At 40.4% G+C, this 17046-nt stretch overlaps 1 protein-coding gene across 9 annotated transcripts in view; it reads left to right on the top strand.

Moving 5' to 3' along the window:
* Positions 1-16464, top strand: part of tjp1b (tight junction protein 1b) — a 92759-nt gene extending 76295 nt beyond the window's left edge. For 6 of the 9 annotated variants that reach the window (XM_057329417.1, XM_057329414.1, XM_057329415.1 and 3 more), the window contains 19 exons: positions 736-863; positions 1097-1202; positions 1295-1445; positions 2000-2108; positions 3044-3263; positions 3350-3534; positions 3750-3845; positions 3938-4020; positions 4149-4359; positions 4480-4580; positions 5629-5982; positions 9001-9912; positions 10088-10179; positions 11760-11981; positions 12073-12206; positions 12322-12745; positions 12825-13042; positions 13174-13317; positions 15110-16464. In XM_057329417.1, coding sequence (XP_057185400.1) covers positions 736-863; positions 1097-1202; positions 1295-1445; positions 2000-2108; positions 3044-3263; positions 3350-3534; positions 3750-3845; positions 3938-4020; positions 4149-4359; positions 4480-4580; positions 5629-5982; positions 9001-9912; positions 10088-10179; positions 11760-11981; positions 12073-12206; positions 12322-12745; positions 12825-13042; positions 13174-13317; positions 15110-15204 — 3985 coding nt within the window. In that variant the 3' untranslated portion in view covers positions 15205-16464. The remainder of the gene's footprint in view (positions 1-735; positions 864-1096; positions 1203-1294; positions 1446-1999; positions 2109-3043; positions 3264-3349; positions 3535-3749; positions 3846-3937; positions 4021-4148; positions 4360-4479; positions 4581-5628; positions 5983-9000; positions 9913-10087; positions 10180-11759; positions 11982-12072; positions 12207-12321; positions 12746-12824; positions 13043-13173; positions 13318-15109) is intronic. The other 3 variants (XM_057329420.1, XM_057329418.1, XM_057329419.1) reach the window with 2 other exon arrangements.
* Positions 16465-17046: the final 582 nt, after the last annotated feature.

Genomic DNA, 17046 nt, shown 5'->3' with positions numbered 1-17046 from the left:
ACTATATATTTTTTGTGCTGTCAAATCAATTCATTGATCCAAAATAAATGTGTGTGTTTATATAAACAAACATATGCCGTGTATATGTACTGTATGTAAATATGAGTAAATATATATTTATATTTACACAATGTAAATTATATTTCATTGTAAATGTATTAAAATGTGTGTAAATATTTGTTATATATACACGTGTATGTGTGAATATATATATATATATATATATATATACATATAAATATAAATATACACGCCACACACATATACAGTATTTTATAAACACAAACATTTACTGTATTTTGGAATTGTTTAATCTTGATTAATCGATATGACGGCACAAATATTTTTATGTAGTGTTTGCAGTATTTATCTCGCTAATACTTAACGCTAACTAAGCACGTAATTTACTGCAAATACATTTTTGTTCATTTGGCCTCATATTTGCCACATTGCCTTCTCAGTAAAGGCATCCGCCTTAAAAAAAACCATATCGGTTGACCACTACCCTTGAGAAGTGAATTTGGGAAATTCTTTTTATTGAAAAGCTCAATGAAACAAATCACTCGAAGGTGTTTCCTGAAGTGTGGCATTGTTTGTGTTTATACGGTTGGTGTATTGATACAAATTATGGTGTTTTATACAATGGACAAAAGTCAGTAGAATCGGTCAATTAGTTTATGTCCTGTCTAGGATTCTTACAGGTCTACTTTGTTGTCTTTGTGTTCACACACGCAGCCACAGGAGTCGTGATGAGGAGAGGATCTCGAAGGCTGGGCCGCTGCCCATACCTGCTAAGATGGTGGAGGAGATGTCGAAAGAGCAGAGCGCAAGCAGAGAAGAGAAACAGCTCCCCCCTCTGCCAGGTCAGAGGTCACTGCATAGAAACATACACACAGAGAGAATAAAAGCATTTCAATTTCATTTCGAGTTTAAGCTTATGCTTATTGCTAATATAATATATAAATGCATACCAGAAACCTGTTTGTCTATATGGCATTGTGACGTAGTTTACTTCAAAAACCAGTTCCAAATTGTGTCCGGTAATATTTTTCAGAATAAAGTGCTTTATTTAAATACTGTGTCTTGATCTCCTCAGAGCCCAAGCCTGTGTACGCCCAACCCGGTCAGCCCGACGTTGACCTGCCCGTTAGCCCGGCAGATGCTCCTGTGCCCAGCGTCACCCCTGATGACAGCATCTTGCGGTACGGCAACTTTCTCAAATCATAGAGGCTGCCCATGTCGGGTGATCCGCTGTTTGGTTTTTAAATGATGTGTTTTGTGTGTTCACTTCCAGGCCGAGCATGAAGCTGGTGAAGTTTAAGAAGGGCGAGAGCGTCGGGTTAAGGCTCGCTGGCGGGAATGACGTTGGGATATTTGTGGCGGGTGTACTGGAGGACAGTCCCGCTGCTAAAGAAGGCCTGGAGGAGGGAGACCAGATTCTCAGGGTGAGACGCGTCTCAACCATCAATGCTATCACCAAGATGTTGAGAAGTGGCAGGACATTTAGCTCTTGTGGTGAATAACTCAAATGGGACTCATTAAGGATTGAGGTTGGGGGAAGATTTGGCATCCCGGCTTTTATAACCCTCCGTTTAAAGGAACTTTAAAGGCAGCCCTAGTTTTATAGTGGCTTCCGCTTCCAAAATCTCCCTCCCCTGCTGTATAAACGCCATTAGACTTTAGCATGTGTTAAAGATGCTTGCCCTTTCTCAGGATGGTTTCCCCGGAGACGTCGTTTCCATCTCCACGCTGCCAAACGTTGCCTCTTTCTCTTCCTTTTTGTTTTTTGCCCATTTTTTATTCGGAACAATGTTTGTCACCTTCCTTGCCACCCACAACTCGAAAACTTTCACTATGTGTTTGGCTTTTGGGAATGTTTCGCAAGCCTGTCTCGTAGCGTTTAGGACCCTGAACGTTTTTTTACTCTCATTCACTAAACTGCCTCTGGAAAGGCATTGGGTTTTTGTTTAAACTGTCTGTTCTTGAACTTTTCCCTCAGGTAAACAATGTGGACTTTGCAAACATCATCCGTGAGGAGGCAGTGCTGTTTCTGCTAGACCTGCCCAAAGGAGAGGAGGTCACCATCCTGGCCCAGAAAAAGAAAGATGGTGAGGATGAGTAAACGTGATTTCAGAAAGTAGGACATGGTCCTGAAACGACATCCTTTTCGGAGCTACATTTCTCTCAACCAATCAGATTTGAGTTTTTTGGTTGAGGGATAATGTGAGGGTTAAAATTTGTTATAAGGTTGTACGCCGTCTTTGTTTTATCAAAATCCGACTTGCTCCTCTGATGTAACCAAGATCACATGAGCGGACAATATTAACCAATAGTATCAAAGCCTCACATTATAACATTCAATTAAATTCAGATAAATGAAATCATTTTCTACTGTACATTTTTTGAATAATGCATTTATTTAAAAAAAATGTTGCATTGTGTATATTGTGTTGCAAATTATACTTTGTCTTATCTTTAAATAAAAATAATAATAATATACAAATAAAATACATAATGAATAAAAATGATATGAATGAAAAAGGAATAAAAATAATTAATAATCAATAAAAATTATAGTCTTGATTTTTTTATATCATTATTCGCTATACAATTTCTAAATAGAAGATGCATAGTGCATAGCATTCCTGAAAGTAAAAACATGAAAATGTATTTGAAATGGATTTAAATGGATTTCGTTTTTTGAATGCAAATTTTAAATGTTTTATAAATGATTAAGAAATATACATTTTCTCAGATAAGCAATTTTAATATAGATTTATACATAGGGGTTTATCATTGGACAGTTGCTAATGTTGACAACTAATGCATCCATCTAACCTGCTATTTCAGTACTAAAAATAAATAATAAAGAAATTAAATTAAATAAAAAGTGTTATGTTGTATAATTTTTTTGCTGTTGTTAATCTGTGATTAAGTTATGGATGTGACTTTGTATGGCGGTTTAGGAACCACTGATGTAGAATATGAGACTTAATAACAGATTCCTGCTAGTTGATTTTGATCCGGTGTTTTTGAATCCCAGTCTACAGACGCATCGTTGAGTCCGACGTGGGAGACTCATTCTACATCAGGACCCATTTCGAGTATGAGAAGGAGTCGCCCTACGGCCTGAGCTTCAATAAGGGCGAGGTCTTCAGGGTGGTCGATACCCTTTACAACGGCAAGCTGGGATCCTGGCTGGCCATCCGCATCGGCAAGAACCACCAGGAGGTGGAGAGGGGCATCATCCCTAACAAAAACAGGTACTGACGTCACTTGGTGTTCGTTTATATGTAATCGTGTAAGTTCGCAACAGTATAAAATTTGGCCGTTTTTGTGTTCTCCGTAGAGCCGAGCAGCTATCGAGCGTACAGTACACTTTACCAAAAACCCCAGGAGGGGATCGTGCCGATTTCTGGCGCTTCCGTGGTCTGCGGAGCTCCAAGAGGAACCTGAGGAAGAGCAGAGAGGACCTTTCTGCTCAGCCCGTCCAAACCAAGTTCCCTGCTTATGAGAGAGTGGTGCTCAGAGAAGGTATTTACGGCTCGACGCCAGACAGAACATTCAGTTTCTAGACCTGCTTTGTTGTTGCCATGGTTATGTTTGATTTGATTGTCTATTTTTGACGCTTTTCTAAGCACTGACTTCAGTTTATTGGCCAATGTTTATACAGTACATTCAACTGTGTTGAAAAGCTTTTTATATTTAAATAGTTCATCCCAAAACTTCTTTTTGCCTCATCTAAAAAGCTGGTTTCCTGAGGCCTGTGGTCATTTTCGGGCCCATCGCGGACGTCGCACGAGAGAAACTGTCCAGAGAGGAGACTGATCTCTTTGAACTCGCAAGTAAGTTTAATGCAATTGCATTTCCGCTTATATTCTCTACTCAGGCGATAGTCAAAATGGTTCTCTGAAACAACACCATCTTCTTCCCCCAGAGAGCGAACCTAGAGATGCTGGCACGGACCAGCGCAGCTCCGGAATCATCCGTCTCCATACCATTAAACAGATCATTGACCGAGTGAGTATGAACTCCGGATAATTAAGTTAACTGACATCTTACGGTCATTTGAACCCACTTTCCATCTGCTCAGATTTGATTTTGAAGTTGCAAACGTCCATCTTACGATTCTGTTTGTGCTTCGCTAGGACAAACACGCAGTGCTGGACATCACCCCCAACGCGGTGGATCGGCTGAACTACGCTCAGTGGTACCCCATCGTTGTGTTCCTCAATCCGGACAGCAAGCAGGGAGTGAAGAACATGAGGACCAGACTGTGTCCCGAATCTAGGAAGAGCGCCAGGAAGCTGTATGAGCGCGCTCTCAAACTGAGGAAAAACAATAACCACCTCTTCACCAGTAAGCGGAACGAAGGAGCTAAATCACGCGAGAACTGCAAATGCATGGTGTCTAAAGAAGACGTCACGATTTATTGTTCAGACGTCGTTTCTAATTAATTGTGTTGTTGCTTCCTCTTAGCTACCATTAACCTGAATAACATGAATGATGGCTGGTACGGCGCTTTAAAAGAGACCACCCAGCAGCAGCAGAACCAGTTGGTCTGGGTCTCAGAGGGCAAGGTAAGATTCTCTGCTGTTTACACATGACATTAACATCCCGGATCAACACATGACAGATTTACACTTGGTAGTGATGCTTCTAAAATGTTCCTCCTGTGACCACTTGTGATTTCTTTAATTGACTACAAGGTCTGGATTTTTAATGATGATACGCATTAACATGCATAACATATTCAATTACTTTTCTGAAGTAACACGTAAAGTAATGCATTCTTTTATAAATTTACTTTGCATTACTTTGTATATGTACACTTTATTATTAGATTTTTTTAAGTAATGCGTTATTTTGTAAATTTACACTTTAATATTAGATTTTTTAAGTAATGCATTACTTTGTATATTTACACTTTAATATTAGATTTTTTTTAAAGTAACACATTATTTTGTAAAATTACACATTAATGTTTGATTGTTTAAGTAATGCGTTATTTTGTAAATTTACACTTTAATATATATATATATATTTTTTTTTTAAGTAACACATTATTTTGTAAATTTACACTTTAATATTAGATTTTTTCCAAATAATGCATTATTTTGTAAATTTACACTTTAATTTGAGATCTTTTAAGTAACGCATTATTTTATAAATTTACACTTTAATAGTAGAATTTTTTTATGTAATGAAAGTTACTTTTCTGTGTCCTGTGTATTCACTTTTTTTTTAATTACAATTCTGAATTAAAGTTAATGTAGTTACACACAAAGTTAATGTAGTTACACACAATAATTGTGTGTTATGAAATGGGTCAGGATGCATTCACGTGTCCATACTGTCTTCCACTTGTGTGTGCAAAGTGCTTCTGGCAATCTTGGGTGGTCTGTGGGCGTGGCCTGAGTCTGACACAACCCCATGACTGGCCTGCTTATAGTTGCCTCTGCATATTGATTCTAACTATTTTAACATTACTAAAAACCTTATGTAACCCTAAAGGAAGGAGAATGATTTGCATTAGTTTCCACTCTTACCCCTTCATCTCATTTCTACCGCTGCGGGTCATCAAACCCATCCTAATCATCCCTCCCCCACCCCCCTCTCTGCCTGCAGGCAGACGGCGCTCCTGACGACGACCTCGACATCCACGACGACCGCCTCTCCTACCTCTCGGCGCCAGGGAGCGAGTACAGCATGTACAGCACCGACAGCCGCCACACCTCCGACTACGAAGACACAGACACGGAAGGCGGGGCCTACACCGACCAGGAGCTGGACGAGACCATGAATGATGAGGTGGGCCTGCCCAGCGAGCCGGCCATTACACGGTCATCCGAGCCCGTCCGGGAGGACCCGCCGGTCATCCAGGAACCAGCAGGGTACCCGAGCTACCAGCATGCTGTAGCCCAACCAGAGCCGGTGAATCGCATCGACCCCGCCGGGTTTAAAATGGCAGCGCCACAGCAGGTACGAAACTGGTTTTGTGTTTAATTTCAGTTGCTTTGTATATACAAATCATAACTTCTGTCTTTCTTTTACTAAGTTTGAGCATTGTATTGAGACGTGTTGGTTAAAAATGTAAAAATTCTATTTTTCTACGTCTTGTATTACGTGGCCATCCTGTTTTCTTTGCCTGACAAACTTTGTTCAGTAGGATGCTTTGGTGGTCATAGCCACTTGTATTAGCCGGTGCTGTTAGCAACGTTTGTCTGTAACCTCTTTGCCCCGTACTCCACAGCAAACTCAGGCCGCTCTGGCCTCACCACCCCCTCCCTCATCAGTGGCAGCAGCATCCCCTACCGTCGAACCCGCCACGCCACTAGCGGGTACGAACCCAGAGGAGCCGCCTGTCACCCCTCAGGCCGACTCCCTAAACAGCCCCGCCCCCGTTCCCGACCCCCAGCCCGAACCCGAGCTCGCTCAGCCCCCACCACCCGACCCCCACCAGTCGCTTCCTCATGGCCCAGATCCAAAGGTACCGGCAACACCGGAAGCTGGACCCACTCCCGGCCTGTCGCGGCCTGGTTCAGCACTCTTTTTAAACTTGCCTGTCTCTACCACTTTTTTCTTTGACTCCTCCCACTCCACTGTCTGCATGAATGCTCCGCCCACCCCACGCGTGTGGTGTGTTTGTTCCTCTGACACGACAAAGACTGTGTAACTGGTACACATGCACCATCACAGTGGGCCTGTAGGAGGACGACGGCCCGTTGCATATGCGTAGAAGTGCAGTCTCCTCACTTGTAGGCCTGTACTTCCTCCTCTTGCATGGCTCCTAATGTATGACGTTTTTCAGCTTGTGTGTGTAGTAGGGTTGGGCGATGTATTGAATACTCACTATATATTAGCAAAATGTATTATGTATCTGATTTGCCACATTTAAGCCACGTTTCGATGTGTTTTGGTAGTTTTGTGGCCGCAAATTGTTTCCTTAAGCTTAATTTTCTTGCAATTTATAAAATAACCTAGATCTCTCACCATATCGGATTTTCACTACACGGTTATCACACTTCTCTGTTATTTCTGCGCGTCTCGACTCTTTTTTTTAAACCATTCCTGAGCACTGCGTGTCGCATTTTTAGTCACAAAGATGCGTTCTGTGTAGGACTGTTCAATGATTAATCGCGATTAATCGCATCCAGAATAAAAGTCTGTGTTTACATAATATATGTCTGTGCACTGTGCATATTAATTTTGTATTTATAAACACAAAAACATCCACATATATGGTTATAAAGGAAACATTTAGATGTATTCATTTATATTTACCAATAATTTAAATGATATATAAATGTTTATTAATTTTGATATATTATGTTTTTCTTAAATATATCTGTTATGTGTATGTGTTTATAAATACAAAATAAATATGCACAGACATGTATTATGTAAACACAAACTGTTTTCTGGATTCGATTAATTGCGATTAATCGTTTGGCAGCCCTAGTTCTATGAGAACAGTCGCTTACAGCTGCTTTTTTAAATGGCAGCTATTTCAAGATATTAATAAAAGCAAACCTTAGCACACATATAAATATCCATATACATACTGATTAATACAATATCGAGAGCGAATTTTCCCGCTATGTCGCCCAGCCCTAGTCTTTGATAGTGATAGCAGATGTAACGGTAGCGTTTGGCTTTGACGTGAATCACAGCTGTACGGGCGGCCGCTAGATGCACTGTAGACGTGTCACTTTATTGCAAACGGACCTCTCCCTGATTTGCAAGAATGGACTTCAGTAGTTGCATGTTGGATTAACCTGCAGACAGTATTTGCAGAAATGTAAAAGGAAAACAACTGAACCCATTCTGCATAACGTCTTCAGCGTTTCCTCTCCGACATGAAGACTTTATGTAGGAGGATTTTCGTGCTGTTAAATAGTCTTGTAGGAGGCGTTGGACCTTTTACGGCTCTGCTGTCTTCAGGCTATACTTGAAGTTTGAGAAGGAGCCTTTCATAACATGAATTGAATGCATTGACGGTCGACTTTTATCGGATTTTATTATCCATTTGACATATTACTTAAGATTATGTCAGCATTGAAGGGCTTCTTATCAAATTGTAGAAATGTAGAACTGTGTAGTGGACTGATAAGATGCTTGTTTTTATGGCAAAATGAATAAAGCAGTAATGCTTTGTTTTTTATTTAAGGTGTGAGTATTATTATAGTACTTGCAGGGCAGCACATTTAGTCTTTTGTCCTGCAATTTTTTTTTCATAAATAAGTCTCTGTACTGTTTCTTGTTATACATTTATACGTCAAAAGAAATTTAGTATCCATGTTTAACCATTTTACAATAACATCGGACGCAATGTACACAAGACAAAACTAACCATTGCTAACATAAACGCCACATTTTTGTTTGTACGTTCTGTTGTTGGTCTTTTCTTGTGAAGACATGACAAAAGACAGTGTCGCATTATGTGTTTATTCTCATGTATAACCAACAAAAAAATAAAAATGCATGTCGTGACAGTGGCAAAGCAACTCTTAAAGAGACAGTTCACCCAAAAATGACTTTTGTCATCATTTATTCACCCTTTGTGTCATTCAAAATCTCTATATGACTCTTTATCCTGTGGAACACAAAAAAAAAGATATTTGGAAAAATGTTTCAATGGTTTTGTCTATACTATGGAAGTCAATGGGGGCCAATGTTGTTTGGTTACCAATGTTCTTTAAAATATCTTTTTTTGTGTTCTGCGGAAGATAGAAAGTCATTCAGCAGCGTGAATAAATTATGATTTTTTTGGGGGGTGAACTGTCCCGTTAAACATTTACAGAGTTTCTAACAAACTTTTAATAGTTTTCCTGCTGCCTTGCAAGCACTGCTGTTATAACTATGAAATGCGAATCTGGTACTTGAATGTTAGCGTTTTTTGTAACCTATTTAAAATGTTTGCCTCTCAGAGTTGTTCTTCCAAAATTTGGCTTAAATGTCTTTTTATTTAGCTTACAGTTTACGTTTTGTCCCTCACAGATGTATAAAAAGGATCTGTACAGCATAGATGAATCAGTCCGCGTGAACCACGGCGTGAAGCCTCCTCCTCCCCCGCAGCAGCCTTTAGCCCCTCCCACCTCGCTCTCCTACAGCCACCAGCCTGTCTACCAGGACCAACAGCCATACCGCCAGTACGACCACCCGCCTTACGGCTACGACGGTGGCGGCTACACACAACTAAAGCCTCACAACTACGACTCGCACCTGCAGTACGATAACCGTGTGCCTCACTACAACGAACAGTGGCCACCTTACGACCAGCAGCAGACTCCACCCCAACCGCCGCCCACGTCCAACTACCCTCAGGGCCACCAGCCTCCCGTGGGTTACGACCTCCGCTCTCCGTACGAAGACGGTCCAACGAGGGACTTTAGCCCACCTCAGTCTCACTACGATGGGGCGCCCCCTATGGGTTACGATAACCGGCCACGGCACCCCAAACCCGCGCCGGTGCGCTACGACGAGCCGCCACCTCCCCCTCCAGGAACCTCCTATGAGGCTCGCTCGCCTTACGAAACCGAGCCGCACGGTTTCCCAGGAAACTCACATCGCTCCCCGGATCTTCCTAAGCAGTATTACGGCGATGCTGGAATGAGACCGCCGTACAACCCGGGACCTCCGAACCGCGTATACAAACCAGCTCAGCACGAACCTCTGATGAACTCGGAACCTCCCGTTCCGCCTCCCAAACCTGAGGTCGTCTTGTCTCCGGGGGAACATTCTCACCCGGCGGCCTCCAAACCTTTGCCTCCTCCCCCCAGGGATAACGGTGATGATGAAGATCCTGCCATGAAGCCCCAGTCTGTGCTCAACAGGGTCAAAATGTTTGAGAACAAGCGTTCTGTGTCTGTAGATCGAGCGAAGGACACTGGAGATGTAGCAGGAATGAGGGTACGTTCTGTGTCTGTTTTGCATGTTTGACATTTATGTAGATAGTACATTGTATACGAGATAATAGAACCAGGTGTGATTCTTAATCGGGATGACGGCAAGTTTACACTATTCAAATGTTTTGTAAAAAGTTTTTTTGTGAATAACATCGTGTTGGATGTGCCTTCCTCTTCAGCCGGCAGACATCCCGAAACCTGCGAGCACCCCTGGTCCTGTGCTGAAAGCCAACTCACTCAGCAATCTAGAGCAGGAAAAACCATCACACAGGTATGACAACATATCGCCTCAGAGTTCAACATTATCCTCGACAGAGGCAACATGAGACTCAAAATGTCTTTGCTAAATAAATAGTTTCTTCCCACTGGCTTGTGGAATACATGATTCAAATTGACCTTCAGATTTAATGCAACACATACAGATCTGGAAAAAAGCACTCAAAATTGGCTTTTAATCAGCTTTTCCTTTGAAACAACAAATCAAACTTCAAGAATGACATGAAGTCACCCTACAGCAATGTGAAAGATGACAGATGAAAGCCTTTTACAAATCTGGGATATTCCATGGAAATATTGTTATTAATATTATCTTCATAAATCAAAATTGTATTTGGTTTAAATATGAATGTTAACATGACTTCAAAATACTGCATTGCATCTTTTTTATTTTGGCCAGTTTGTCTACCTTTCATTTTCTGCAAATACATTTTCTTACGAATTTGGGAGAAATGTTGGGAGAATTGACTAAAACAAAAATGATAATTTGATCTAAACTCGTACCTATAAATAGTAAATCGCTATTTTTTTAGAGCTATACACGTCATTGCGTTGGGCAAGATTATTATGGTTTACTCACATTAAAACTTTTGAAACATTTTTGTTTATTAAAATCATAAAATATTGTCTTAAAACATATTGAAAAAACTTGGAAATGATTACTCGGAAATTAAACTGTAATACGTTTAAGGCATTAAAATTATAATGATAAACCAAAACTTAAGTGAAACTAGAAAAATTGTTAACACTTTATTTTAAGGTGCCCTTGTTAAACGTGTTACAAGTATTTACTAGACGTTTTGCATAATTACATGTAACTAACCCTAATCCTAACCCTATAGTAAATACATAGAGTTTATTATTACTCTGTTCTTAAATATACAATTACACTGTAACACAAAACGCTTCAAATAAAGTGTAACCAAATAATCTTATATAGCAAAAAAATCACAAAAGCATGAAACAAAATTGCTAAAAAAAGTCACTAAAATGAACACAAAAACTAAACATGTAAAAATAAAAGCTAATTTTGAAAATGAAAACTACAACATTCAATTTAAAATATAACTATAGTAACGCTGGTGTTGGCATTAGAAATGGAAAAATATAAATGTCCAGTTACTTTCAATGATCATAATTACAAATTCATGTTTTCATTTGAATCTAAGTAGTAAATGTGTGACATTGACCATGCTAGCACATTTTTGCAAAAGGTCAGATGTTCACGTTTCCTTGGAAGCAAAGAAGATGCTCTGGAACATTCATAGTTCATGTTGGCACAATCCCTTATTGAGTCTATGCCAGCTTGAGTTTTTAATGAATTTCACTAAATGTATGCTAATTATGTACTTGGTAAATTATTTTAATCAATAATCCACCTATCAATATTTTTAGAAACCTACAAACAAGCATTGTTTTGTTCTTTCTGGTAAACATTTGGAATGCTCTCAAACATAAGAAATCCCACAGTGCCCTCTGGTGGATGTGTAACACTTTATTTGACATCACCCCATTAACTTTTTGATTATCATCTTTATTTTCTGCTATTTTAATGACTCACCCCTCTGACTCTAGAGCCCCAGAGCCTCAGAAACCTCAGAGCCGTGTAGGGGACGATGTGATCCGCAACCATTATGACCCGGATGAAGATGAGGAGTATTACAGGAAGCAGCTGTCTTACTTTGACCGGCGCAGCTTTGACAGCAAAGGCATGAATCAGCCGAACCCAGGAATCAATCGCTTCCACGAGCCAGCCAAACCCTCTCAACCTCAGATATCAGGATATCCATTCGCAAGGTACAGCCAAGATTTACTTGGTTTATACACTTGGATTTTTTATTACACTTTTCGCAAATTTTTTGCTACTTTTCTTTGCTTTGTGCTTCAGAACGGAGTCTGTAGAGAAGATAAGCCCTGTGGACAAGAGGTACGAACCGCCCGTCAACCCATCACCTGCTCCATACAGCCAGCCCACCCCTGTAGCTCCGCCCACCTCCCTGCCCAAACTCGCTAACATGGAAGGTACGACCATTAATAACCTGTGGTGGGAAATATAACCGTTTATGAACGTAATAAATGAATCATAATAATATGGAAAAAATAGGCTTATTTGTTTTCTGTCTTTATTTGCTTCCAGTCAATTCTCTCCCGGATCCTCACAATTCTCCCAAAGCCAAACCGGACCTGTCCGCTCTCAGAGCCCCCGCTCGGGACGACCCCGACCAGACCAACTACCCGCCCCCCAAGTCCTCCATCAACGGCACCGACGCCCCTCCCAAAACGCTGGGCATCCCCACTAGCTACAACCGCTACGTCCCCAAACCTTACACCAGCACCGCCCGGCCCTTTGAGCGCAAGTTCGAAAGCCCCAAATTCAACCACAACCTGCTTCCCAATGACACTCAGTCCAAGCCCAGCGTGAACAACAACCTGAAACCTCAGCTCTCGCCGCAGCCCCTGGACACAGACAGCGGGGTGGACACCTTCACGCGCACCATGGACAACAGGCCCAAATATCAGCACAACAACATCAATGCTGTTCCCAAAGCTGTTCCCGTGAGGTAAGATGATGTCAATATCGTGTGCGATGAACGGATTCGGTTATTCTGAATCATTCACTGGTGTGTGTGTGTGTTTTAGCCCGAATGCATTGGATGAGGATGATGATGATGAAGGCCACACGGTGGTGGCTACAGCGCGGGGCGTCTTTAACTGTAACGGTGGAGTGTTGAGCTCTATAGAGACGGGAGTCAGCATCATTATTCCTCAAGGCGCCATCCCTGATAGTGTGGAACAGGAGATTTACTTCAAAGTGTGTCGCGACAACAGCATTCTGCCCCCGCTGGACAAAGAGAAAGGTTTCGCGACTTTTCGTTTTTAGCTTATGTAATTTGCTCAGGGATTTATTTGGATGAAAGCTGGCCGGATACAAATTGTGAACGTTACGGTCATAAATACGATTGGCTCATTTTGTTGTGTGTGTTTCCAGGTGAAACTCTGCTGAGTCCTCTGGTGATGTGCGGCCCTCACGGCCTGAAGTTCCTGAAGCCCGTTGAACTGCGTCTACCACACTGTGCGTCTATGACTCCTGATGGTTGGTCTTTTGCTCTAAAATCCTCCGACTCCTCGTCGGGTACGCTGTGCTTTCTCTCTGTCCTTTTAATGGGTCGTTTGGTGTCGGTTTGGAAAAGGCTGATTCATCTTTGCTTTGGGTTTTGTTTCGCTTTCTGGTTTCTCTACATTAACCTCTCATGCATCACATGATTAGTGCATTTTTCTCATCCGTCTCAAAACACAAATGTTCTGGTTTCATACGTCTTTAACCCTCGTGTTTAATTGATCCATGAAATGATGTGTCATGCATTTGGAATAGTTAGACACTAATAGTACATACTGTAGTTTACAACGCACTAAAAGAGTCTAGTGAAAATGGAGTGAATCACCTAACTTTTCTGTGTGTGTGGAAAGTCACTCCTACTTGAATTTAGATGGCTGACAGAGTGATGACAACAGCATTTTTTTATTTTTCTATTTGGCACACAGTTGAACTGTGTTGTTCAATAGCAGCACCACAGTCGAATAGCTATCCAGGAAAAGAAACGAATCAGCACGTGGTTCAGTGAGGTTTAATACATACTTTACAGTTGGGGTGCAACAATATGTAAATGTATCCCAGATTTTTAAAATCGTTATACAAAAGGAAGCTCTTTTATCGTATTGGTTGAGCTGAAAACATCTGACTTGTGTCAACATATCGCCATGTTCCTGTCTTTCAGGAAATGGAAAAAACACTGTACTTTTAAAATGATTAAGTACTGTGTTGTCAAAGTTGACAAGCACTATTGAATACTTTTTATTGGTTAGATATTTGCACAACCCCGTGACAAACATAAAGGGGTTTAATAATAATGATTTTTGGCAAAAAATAAAAACCACAAAATATGGAATTAATATATTTCAGAAGGACAGCAGCGATATATAATGTTTAAATGTTTTGTTTGTTTAATTTTCTGCTTTTACTGCTTTAAAAAGGTACTATCTGAGGGTTTAATTTTCTTATTTCCTTTTTAATTTAAATAATATGTAAATTAATTCATATTAATTCAGTTTTATTTTCAGCGACATAGCCATTCAGTTTTTATTTATTTACATACAGAAAATCTTTAACAAAGTAACAAATGTTATTGCAAATGCTTAATGTAAAACATCGTGATATATTTGTTTAGAAATATTGGGATTGTAATGGTGAACGAACTATCATGTAGCAATTCAAATCGTGAGCTGAATATCGTTACACACAGATTACTACACTTGCATCATCTGACCGTAGACTCAGTTGCGGAATTTGGGTGTCACTCCTGCAAAGCGAAATCAGTGTGTACAGAACTGTATTAAAGATTTAAAGTTAAGTGTTAAGGCCCATTCACACCAAGAACAATAACTATCAAGATAACTGTATTATGTTTGCTATTTTAGCAACCAGACCAACAATCGATAACGTTTTTTTAAGCTAGTATGCTGCACATACCCAGTGTAAAAAAAAAAACGTTAAAAAACCGCAATAGCAGCTGCTGTGCTAAAAAACGTGAAATAATTTATTCACGTAAAGTAAAATGACATGTTGTCTTTCCAACTTGTACATTTGCAGTCTGTTTCTGTAGTTTGACATTTTTACGTCCTTTCAAAAAACGGTAAAATTGTTTTTTACGATTGCCTTTTAATGGATTTTGATTGGGTTTTATCGTTCATCAGATCTGAAACTAATCCCAACGATATCGTTCCTCTGTATCCTTTTTGTTATCTCTAAACTTCAAACAATTTACAATCTTTAGCTTTTTAGTTATATTGTTACGATTCTTGGTGTTAACAGGGAGTCAAAAGTCTCCTCATTTCTCATGATCTAACCCCTGATGATATCTCCACAGGTGACCCCAAATGCTGGCAAAACAAGTGTCTACCAGGAGACCCAAACTACCTTGTGGGTGCTAACTGTGTGTCCGTGCTGATCGATCACTTCTGAAGAGAGCAACAGCTGGTCTGTTACCGAACGTGAACGCCGAGGCCTAGCAAGAGCGCTTCCCTTCTTCATCCTCCCCTTCTCCCACTTCTCTTCTCTGAGGGGAAGGGGTTTTCAACACGAAGTATTAATTCACCTTACGTTGGGTTGAAGCATCACACCCTAAAAATATCTCAGAGGACGAGGAAAGCACTCGTTTCCTGTTTGCTTTTTTCTCTCCGTCTCTTTTTTTGCCTTTTTCTTTACCTTTTGGTGCTTGAAGACTTGCAAAAATAACTGAATAAATAAACTAATGAAGATATCGAACTGTTGAAGGAATGCATGACCTGTGCCACAGATGATCCCATTTTTGACATTCGTAGCCTCCTTTGTCTCCAGATGATAAGAAGCGAGAAAAAGTTCAAAAGAGTTGACGGGAAATGTAACCGTATGGATGTGCTGTCGTGTCCACGAACAGAAAAGCTGAAGTAGACTTTTTGTTAGCTTCACGGTCATGTGTTTTTCGCAGGGCGCCGTAACGGATCTCTGCGGATGTGGAAAACAAGCATGTTGGTTTCTAGAAAATGAAGAACAAATCTGACATTTTAATGTGAAGGAATGTGACTGTTGCACTCATTTGCTAATGGACTTCCCTCTCCAGCTAAAAAAAATGGGCTCTCTTCTCTCCGTTGTGAATCGACCTTTTCTAGCGATGTTTTACCGTAGACGAACATACTGACTGGTTTTCCGAAACTCCTGCTGTTTAGAGATCTATGCATGTGCTATGACTCAGGTCCAAACGCCTGCTACTAAGTTGAATACACAAACCTACCCATCATACACTGCAAGCAGTGATGCCTTATCTGCATTCTTTTCCTTCTTTTAACCCCAACGACCGGCAAACGTCGAGTTTCTGTTACGGAGGGAAGTTACACGAAGGATACGAAGTTCATCCCGATATTTAGCACACACGAATTATTAAAACTGATCAACCGGTCTGCTTTATTCCACTGCTATGCATATAAAGAATATACGAGAACACTAGGATATGTTTAAATTACAGCTGTATATATTGTGCTAGCATATGGCCTTGGTTCGCTGTAAATTACCTTTTGTACATCTTTGTTATTTTGTATAAAAACGTAACATGAAAAAAGTTTCTTAAAAAAAAAAGGAAAAGTATAACATTGGTTATGTTTGTATTCCGGTTACACTTCTGAGCCTTGGAATTTACCTTCGCAGTACGGAGAAAATTTAAACGAATAAAAAAAGTTCAATGAAAAACGACGTTATCTTTTATACCAACATATATACAAACACGACGTAATGGCATTTTTAACAGTTATGAAACATTTTTATTCTTATTTACGAGTGCTCGGTTTAAATCATTTAAGAAGGGTCCGCGTTGGCGGGCGGACCCCGGGTTTATTTGTGATACCGAATGCTGTATTGTGTGCCCTGAAATGTATTTTTGTACCAATAGACAGTTTATTAAGGCACATCAGTACGACTTTGTTTTGATATGATAACGCGGCATCAACCCACGTTTAGTTTCTTCCTTGTGTGGCCACATTCTTTTCGTTGCTTTTCTTCGCAGCACATTTTTAAGTATTCAACTGTATTAATAAATAAATAAATTCGATTTTAAAGTACAAATTGTTTCAACTGCTTGAATGAGAATCGGACGATTGTGAAATGTAACCGTAACAGATGTTTTATATCTCCCATGGTTATTGACCCGTGTATCGGGAACAAAAGGTAACTAGTTCACGTGGCTTCAGAGGTTAATAAGGAGGGGGTTGCGACTCTCGCCCGCTCGCCCTTTCACCTACTTCAAACAATGTCGATAGTGCAGCTGATGATCGA

Source organism: Triplophysa rosa, linkage group LG3 (assembly GCF_024868665.1).
Source record: "Triplophysa rosa linkage group LG3, Trosa_1v2, whole genome shotgun sequence".
Lineage (NCBI taxonomy): Eukaryota > Metazoa > Chordata > Actinopteri > Cypriniformes > Nemacheilidae > Triplophysa > Triplophysa rosa.
Note: the sequence above shows the minus strand (reverse complement) of the source record. Positions and strands in the feature narration are given on the sequence as shown.